A 9,036-nucleotide genomic window follows, 5' to 3' on the forward strand; every position below is an offset into this window, starting at 1 on the left:
ACCGTGGAAGTTTTGGATCAAGATGATATCTGGTTTTTCAATTCACCCAGGTGTATATGACCGTATCAAAGGTTGGATGGCAAATAAAAAATGAGTCGGGATCCTCTGTTTGCCATAACCACGACTTTCCTGCTTTTTGATTGGTCCATCTCAGTCAGCGATGCATCATTCAATGCATTACACAATCACACGGACGGAAACATAGGATCCGTATTCATAAAAAATACGACGGACCTTAAGAAGATTTCAATGGTGGGCATCCTTAGCACCACTGCTTCCTTTGGTGTGGTCCACTTGAGCCTTAAATCTGTTTTATTTTTGTTCGGTATTCTAAAATGATATGGAAAAATGGATGGATGGTTTCTATAAAATTCATACATCACAGGTAACCCCTCGGTGCCCCTCAGAGCCTCCTCCTGTCCCGAACAGGTAGGGATAGTACCTAATCCGCGTCCAGCTGTGCACGTGCGTAGACATTCAAGCATAAAACTAACCATTTTACCGTCCTTGATTAACCCACTCATTAGGCCCACATTGCCACAAGAAAGTCTATAAAAAGGAGGAAAGAAGAAATGACAAGTGCACAAAGAGCAGATGGAGGTAGGGAAGAACAAGAAGCACTTCGTTCTAGTCCATGGTGCTTGTCATGGAGCATGGTGTTGGTATAAGGTGGCCACACTACTAACATCTGCAGGCAACCGCGTAACGGCCGTCGATCTTGCAGCTTCGGGCATCAACCCCAAGAAGTTCGAGGACGAGGTCCTCAAGTTTTCCGAGTATTCTCAGCCGTTGTTGGACATCATGGCATCTCTCCCTCCACAAGAGAGGGTGATCCTGGTGGGCCACAGCCTTGGAGGTTTGAACTTGGCTTTAGCCATGGATAAGTACCCAGAGAGGGTCTCCGTTGCCGTCTTCCTGACGGCGTTCATGCCAGATTCGTCTAACAGGCCCTCTTATATCTTGGATAAGGTATGTGAATTTCAACGCGTAGTTTTCGAAAAGAAAATATCTTTTCAAGGACTCCCTTATCCTCCGTTTGGAAAACGATCTGGGCGTGGATTTATTTATTTATTTATTTTAATTTTTTTTTAAATTTCTTCAGAGTACTCTTGTTAGAGCTTTTCTAAGCCTATCCACGTCTTCATATGCCTACACATATGCCAACATAGTAGACAGGTCAAAATCCCAGCCATCCATCAGAAGGGTTCCACTATGTAGATGGGAACGGATTCGGTGAGACCCCGGCTTCACCCAAGACGGTGCGGCCATTACCGTTTGGCCCACCTTGATGTATGTATTATCCACGCGGTTCATCCGTTTTCTCCCATCATTTTAGGGTATCATCCAAAAAAAATGAAGTAGATTCAATTATCAGGTGGACCATATCATAGGAAACAGTGGTGATTGACCATCACTGGGCCCCACAAGTTTTGGATCAAGCAGATATTTGGTTTTTTTTTTTCCCTTCATCTAGGCTCATGTAGGATGGCAAATAAGTACCGTAGAAACATTAATTGCCTCCTAAGAAGTTTTTAATGGTAGGATGTCCACTGTTTCCTACGGTATGGTCCACTTTTTTATTTTTTATTTTTTTATTTTTTTGAAAATGAATTTCATATAGATAAAACTATACAGCCAGCTACACATTCGGGCTGGACCGCCTCGACAAAACTGAGGGCCAGGAAGAAATATCTAGCATCTCCAAACCGAACCTAGACCCCCGCGCGCGGATTAGATACTGGCAAGTCGAGTAGCGAGAGTCGCTACTGGAGTGACGTCACCAAGTTCTGTGTACCCCACTATTATGTATGTTTTGTATCCACGCCGTTCATCCGTTTGGAGAGATAATTTTAAGGCATGAATTAGAGAATGAGGCAGATCTAAACCTTTATTGGACCACACCACAGAAAACAGCGGGAAGATTGATGCCCACCATTGAAACCTTTCTAATGCCCACCAGGATGTTTTTTCGAAATCCAACCTGTTCAAAAGTTAGCAAAGACATTAAAGAAGGGAAAACACAAATATTATCTTGATCAAAAACTTTTGTGGCATTTAGAAGTTTTTAATGTTGGCGTCACTCTCCCCTCTGTTTTCTTTGGTGGGATCCACTAGAGCTTTGAATGTGACTCATTCTTTGGATCTTCCACAAAAATTATCTCTCCACATAGGTGGACCGCGTGGATACAGAACATACGTCATGATGGGGCCCACAGATCTTGGTGACGTCACTTCAATAGCAGTTTCGCTACTCACCCCGTCGGTAGCCAATCCGCGCCCACCTAGACCGGACCAGTCCAAAACCAATTCCCCTCGGGCCAGGAGCGGAAGGTCCGTGGAATCTGTGACAATCCTATCGATTTGTGTGGCGCTGCGCATGCGAGCAAGAAAGTCAGCCACCTTGTTCGCTTATCGTGGAATGTGCTTCATCACCATGTTGGTGCTCGCCCGGGTCATTTCGAACCTAATCTTCCAGTAGTGGGAGCTCCACGAGGCCGATCGTCTGAGGAAAGATGGGCTACCACGGCTTGAGAGTTGCTTCCTACTTGGACCCTATTAAAACTTTTCTCCCAACAGAGATGAAGCCCATCAATTACTGCTCTCGACTCAGATAGGAAACTAGATCCTGGGCCGTAGCCTTTGGAGAAGATGGTATGGTTCACCTGATTATTAGACCTACTTCATTTTAAAGATTATTTTCTAAAATGATTGTGAAAAACAGATGAACAACATAAATTAATCCATAATACACACATCAAGGTGGAACCTACAGTAAGGCCCTCACCGTCTCGGGTGAGGCGGGGTCTCACCTAATCCGCTCCCTATGTAGATACCCTATTCTGATATAATGGGCCACAATTAACTGAATGAATTTACCTTTGGATGGTTTGGATATTTCCCTTTGCTTTTGTGGTAATGCGTACAGGGTGAGGTGGACCGGATGGATAGCTTGGATTTTTCGCCTATCTACCACATGTGGTACGGTGTACGTTAGCGGACCTCTGTGATTTCATCAATATAATTGATTTTATAGGGGGGAAAAAACAGTTTTGACCCTACAGTCGTGGACTCAAGTGGGTCTGCAACCCAAACTGCTGATTATTTGTTGGAATCCACGGTTCCTTAATAGCTTTCCATATCCGCGATGTTTTTTTCCATAATTCGAAACACAATCTCAACGGAAGTCCTTGTTGTCTCTTTGATGAATGATAGTACTTCGAGAGGACACCATTGGAGCTCTTCCTGGACACGCAATTCCAGTTTGATCGAGGGCCAGAGAAACCCGCAACGATGCTCTTCGGCCCCAAGTTCTTGTCACAAAAGCTCTATCAACGCTCCTCTCCAGAGGTAAATTTTTTATGTGAATTAGCATACAGCCCCGTCTTTTCCATCATTGGTGTCATGTGTTTACAGGACGAGGGTTCTGTGGATCAGTGAGTGTGGGGCCCACTGTGATTTATGCATTTTATATCCACTCTGTCCATCAACTTGGCCAGCTCATTTTATTCCATGAGTTAAAAGATGAAGTAGATCCAAATCTTAGGTGGAGCACATCATAAAAAACAATAGTGATTGAACACTCACTATAAAAATCTCTAAAAGCAAAAAATAAATTTAATATTATTGAATAAAAGCAATGATTGCGATGTAGCAAAAGATGTCCTCAATTCCTAATCTAAAATAATAAAAGTCAATAAAAAATATATAAATTCTAAATTAGCAAAACATGGAACTCATTAGAATGACAAATTTCAACTTAAAATTTTAATTTACTTTTATAACTATTGTATTTTGTGAAGCTATTTCAAGCCAATAAATCTTGGATGTGGGCTAAGTCCTCCAGCTCATTGATAACTTTCTATTTGCATATTATCCACGTGCAAATTATAGATAAAAAAGTTATGGCCATCAGAAGTTACAGTACATGTCAATGGACATGCTTGTAACTTTATAATTTAATGGTAGACTCACGAGTTTCAACACGAGGTTATAGCTTCGAGCCCATTGCGGTGTGAGTGGGTGGGCATGTGCATGGAGCGTGTGAATGTATGTAATAATAATAATAATTATTATTATTATTTTTTGTTTTTGAATTATTAAGGATAGTTTTAGACAACTAGAACCCTATTCTAACTTGGATTTATATAATCTTAGCCCCTTATTATAAATTTCTCCTTTACCCATTCTACATCACTAAAGTGTAGCATATATATGAAGCGAAAGGCAACAAGAGAAAGTGAGAGGCTGATGTTTTTCATGAGTAAAATAGGAAGTAATGGAGATTGAAAGCCAACTATTGAAAACTTCCTAGGACCACATGAGTTTTGGATCTGCGTTTTCTATTCATCTAGGTCTGTGTGACCATATAAGCAGGTTGACCCAGTATGTATGACCGTATAAGCAGGTTGGATGGCAAATAAATAACATGGTCAGCCGTACGAACGTTTCAACGGTGGGCGTCATTGCCCCCAGTCTTTTCTATCGTGTGGTGCCCTTGAGCTTTGGAAGTGCCTCGTTTAGGGGCTCATGCGTTAAAATGATCTGACAAAATGGATGGACGGTGTGGATATAGCACGTACATCATGATGGGCCTACAGAATTTTGCCACGTCAACACATCACCGAGGTCAACGCAATCCGAGTCTCTTTTAGTGAGGCGCGGCTTCGGTGGATCCCTGGATCCACCGAGGTGCGTGGGACCTGATTGGGGGGCCACCTTGATATATGCGGCTACATCACGCCGTCCATCTATATTGAAAACTCATCTCAGGCATCATCCAAAACATAAAGCAGATCCGAATCTCAGATGAACCACAGGAAACGGTAGTAATTAGTAGTGAAAAACTTCTTGTGGGCCACAAAATCTCTGGATCAAGATGATATTTGTGTGGTTTATTGGTAGAAGTTCTTGGGACCTTATCAACAGGTTGAATGGCAAATAAACATTCCGGTGGACTCCATGAAGTTTTTAATTGTGGGGATTCAATTACAACTGTTTCTTGTGGTGGGGTCAACCTAAGATTTGGGCATGCTTCATTTTTTGGATCATGCCCTAAAATGAGCTTATAAAATGGTTGAACGGTATGGATGTATGAAACATACATCACTGTGGACCTCACAGGTCCCAACCTCCTCGGTGCATCCGGGTCTCACCTAATCCGCTTCCTTATAAAAATAAATAAATAATAAATAATAATAATAATAATAAAAAGACACTCCATGAGATACTTACAAAATAGACTTCGGTGGGCCCGAGAACAAAAAACAGGCAAAGACCCGCCTATCCTAATAACAAAGGAAAGCTATCTCCCTCTCGGGTTTCCCACCTTATTTAAAAAAAAGAAGGCATCTGGGACCACCGGAGAAATTTGGGGCTGCATGGAGAGATCAGCCCGAAAGTTGAGAAAAATATTCCCTTTTTGTACACTTCCCACGTGTACATATCCTGTCTGTGTGGCAGTCACGTTGCAACAATAGGTCAAAGCTATGGAAGGAATGTGTGCCTTCAACGAGCACAAGAACAGACACAGAAACAAACCCATGTACCATCTGAATGTCTATGCATGCTTAGCCCATCACATGGGCTTCTCATTCAGTTACAACGTTCACCATCTAAATATTTGTTTTCCAAAGGCCTACTCTGAGCTAATTTTGTGTCTTTATTTTTATTTTTTCTTTTCTTTTCCTTTTTCTTTTTTTTTTAAATTATTATTTTTATTTATTATAATCTAATTTTAAAATTTTTAAATTTTTAAAATAATATATATATATATATATATTAAAGGTTTTTCAATATCGACCACATCTGAACTTGTTGTAGATCAATTACTAGATTCAGGGCTTCATCATATTTAGGAGACAGATTGTTTTAATCCAAATTACCATACTTGGTTTCTATCTATATTAGAAGCAAATATAATTTTAGAGAAAGCAACACCCTAACCCGACTTAAACCTTTTTTTTTTTTCCGACTTAAAGCCGCTTTCTTTTGCATATAATCTGTCAATTTACTAACAACACTTAACAATGGTACGCACGTGTAGAATCATGATTCACATGTTTTAAATCCAGATAGACAGTAGACGGATCCAACGGTGTAAATGGCCTGACTTGAAAATTGTGTCCCCACTTGTTTGATTGTCCCATTAGCCAATCAGTAAGCTAACCACTTTTAGCAGCCATAGCCCAATAGTAGCTACTATTAGAATTTCTTAACTGGCAAATCCATCATCACCCATTGAACTTCAAGGGATCATTTAGATGCATGGCATCATGTGAAACCATTTACCATTGTGATGAAAGGGCTCTGATTAGGGGAGGACTTTCAATAAGCCTGGATTCTATAGTTGAAATTAATGTAACCTCCCATTTAAAAGTTTCTCAAGTTACCTTTCCAATGAACTAAATATTATCTAAATCCGGCCTTTGAAAAGAGAGTTATATCTGCACTGCAACCTTACTCCAACAGGTGAGGTGTTACCTAATGTTACATGGCCTAGGATTTAAGAGAGCGTCTCCCTTATTTTGGACCTACTTTGTGTTGAGAGTCATTGCCGAGTCTCGCCCATACAACAGGAGGGCCAAACTGGTGGACAACTGATTGTTTGGATTGAATAGGATGCTTGTCAGTAACATTTCATTGGAGTTTTATTTAAAATAAGCAACAATGTTTATTTTAGTTGAGTTTTGAATTAAATTAGTAGTATGGTTATATTAACCTACATGTAAATATGATTCAACTCATTGGCGTCTACCATGCTGACACATGTACCACAATTCACCTCTTCCATGTGGACTGTTCCACTAGATTGAATTTTTAACAAAGAACAAACTTCCATGAAGCCATCATCCATGGACAGATCTCCACATGGCTATCCAAGAAACGGACATAGAATACTTTAAATCCATTGTCCAGGATATAAACATTTTTATGCCTCGAGTTGTGTTTCACACACATGGCACGTGTATGATGATCTAGGCGAGGCATCTTGTGACCCAGAGAATGGTGGCAATGGGGAGGACAAGGATAAAAACCTTCACGTGGACAACCGTTTTTTATATATGCCACCCAACCCATTCATCACGTGATCCCCATGAGGATGAATAAACATCCCAAAAAGCACCTGACCAATTAAAAATGCAGGCCCAGCCAAACCCATAGCTAGGCCTATACATCCTAAAATCCAGCTTGATCCATGTTGTGAGATGTCTTCAATCTATACATACAACATGGGTTCGATCGATCGACTACCTTTGTTGATAAATCAAGTGAACTTTGAATTATATAGATTAATATCTGAACAGTTTCAACCGATCGATTAAACATAATTCGAAAATATTTGTAATCTCTCTAGACACTTTTGAGCATATTGGAGTGATTGAACATGTGGTGTTTGATTGATCGAGGACCAGTTAATCGATGTCAATCGATCGATTCTTATATAAATGGTGCACGCAGTTTTGTATAATTGCGCAATTTATTTCCTATTTTGAGTGTAACACTATACATATGAGCGTAATTAAGGGAATAGAATATTTCAATCCGAGCTTAAAACATTTCTAGGGTTTGAAGAGGAGAAAATGAGAGTTTTCTAATTGTAAATTCATCAATCTCATGTACTTTTCGTTTTCATAGTGATTGTTGTTATTTTGTACCATGATTTTTTTCTGCAAGAATCTTTTCACGTAAAAATCGTGTATTCTCTGTGATGTTTATTTTCGTTTATCTCATTTTTATTTGATTTGAATTCGGAATTTCTTTCCGCAATTCCCCAACAATCTAGTCATAGGCAGAGCCACATCATTGAAAACAGAGGATATCTGATGATCTTCTTAGAGTCAAGTTTTGGACCACCTGAAGGTAAGTAATATGTGGTCTAACCCATCCTTGCATGGCTCTGATGTCCTACACACATGACACATTGACAAGAAAGATGGAAGTGTATGTGATCATTTCTCTTAAGAAATTCTATAAGCTCTTTCAAACCACAGTTAGATTCCTTTAACAAGCGTGTGTATTTTTTTCTTCCTTTTTTTTTTTTCCTACTAAAAATAGGACTACACCTTGGCAACTACACTTGTAAGGGTTGGATCGTTGTTTCAAGAAGATCTGTCAAATGCACCATTCTTTTCAAAGGAGAGATATGGGTCAGTTACCCGAGTTTTCATCGTATGCGATGAAGACATGGCTATTCCAGATGAGTTCCAGCATTGGATGGTCGAGAATAACCCAGTGAAAGAAGTGAAAGTAATCAATGGTTCTGATCACATGCCTATGTTCTGCAAAGCTCAGGAGTTGTGCCACTCTCTACTAGAGATCGCCGAGAGACATGCTTGATCCTTGAGATTCTCTTGAGAATTGACTAGGGTGATTGGATATTGATTGCTTTGTGGAATTTAATATTTCCTTTGTTGTTTCCTTTGCTATTTTCTTTGTTGTCCGAACAGTGTGAAATGCATGTTTTAAATAAAGGAAATTGATGCGCTTTCTTTTCTTGTCTTTTCTTGCCATCCAAACAGGTCCTAACTGAAGATTCTAATTATTAATTTGTTATCTAAATAAGCCTGAGCTTTTTATTTTTATTTTTATTTTATTTATTAACCTTCTAAAATAAACTTTTTGAAGGGGAAATGGTGATGATAGCTTTCATCTATTATTCTACCTAGCAGGCATAATCAAGCACTATGGGACCCACATGACACATGGCGTGTGTTTTGTATCATAACGATCTAACAGGTGCAGTACTCCACCATGACAATTAGACGTCCCAGAACCAGGTCGATCTGATATTCAGGTTGGATGCATGATAGAACTAGATTCAACTGTGGCCGACATTATGATTAGATTGGCTTGTTTTTGAGTGGTCTAATCATCAGCCCGGTTGCACTTTTTTTTTTTTCTGAGAAAAACGTCTTTGTATCATTGATAGACTGGACATCGGATGTACAAGGAAACCTCCAATTCAGGAGGGCTCCACAAAAATCTGGGGCCTCTCCCATCATATCTCCTAACTATCAACAAAAAGCAAAAAACACC

The 9,036-nt window shown here is 39.8% G+C and overlaps 1 protein-coding gene across 1 annotated transcript; it reads left to right on the forward strand.

Moving 5' to 3' along the window:
* The first annotated feature begins 554 nt into the window (after positions 1-554).
* Positions 555-8,495, forward strand: LOC131236376 (salicylic acid-binding protein 2-like). The gene is made up of 3 exons (XM_058233494.1): positions 555-969; positions 3,214-3,348; positions 8,056-8,495. Exons 1-3 carry the CDS (start codon positions 595-597, stop codon positions 8,335-8,337), a joined length of 792 nt encoding a protein of 263 aa, XP_058089477.1. The 5' UTR covers positions 555-594; the 3' UTR covers positions 8,338-8,495.
* The last annotated feature ends 541 nt before the right edge of the window (positions 8,496-9,036 follow it).

This window comes from Magnolia sinica, unplaced genomic scaffold (assembly GCF_029962835.1).
Source record: "Magnolia sinica isolate HGM2019 unplaced genomic scaffold, MsV1 ctg50, whole genome shotgun sequence".
Taxonomy (NCBI): Eukaryota; Viridiplantae; Streptophyta; class Magnoliopsida; order Magnoliales; family Magnoliaceae; genus Magnolia; species Magnolia sinica.

Bases quoted from the DNA above. Each gene is read 5' to 3' on its own strand.
- LOC131236376 (XM_058233494.1), top strand. From the start codon at position 595: ATGGAGGTAGGGAAGAACAAGAAGCACTTCGTTCTAGTCCATGGTGCT. The intron at 970-3,213 runs GTATGTGAATTT...GATGAATGATAG, and splicing joins CCTCTTATATCTTGGATAAG to TACTTCGAGAGGACACCATT. The intron at 3,349-8,055 runs GTAAATTTTTTA...TACTAAAAATAG, and splicing joins ATCAACGCTCCTCTCCAGAG to GACTACACCTTGGCAACTAC.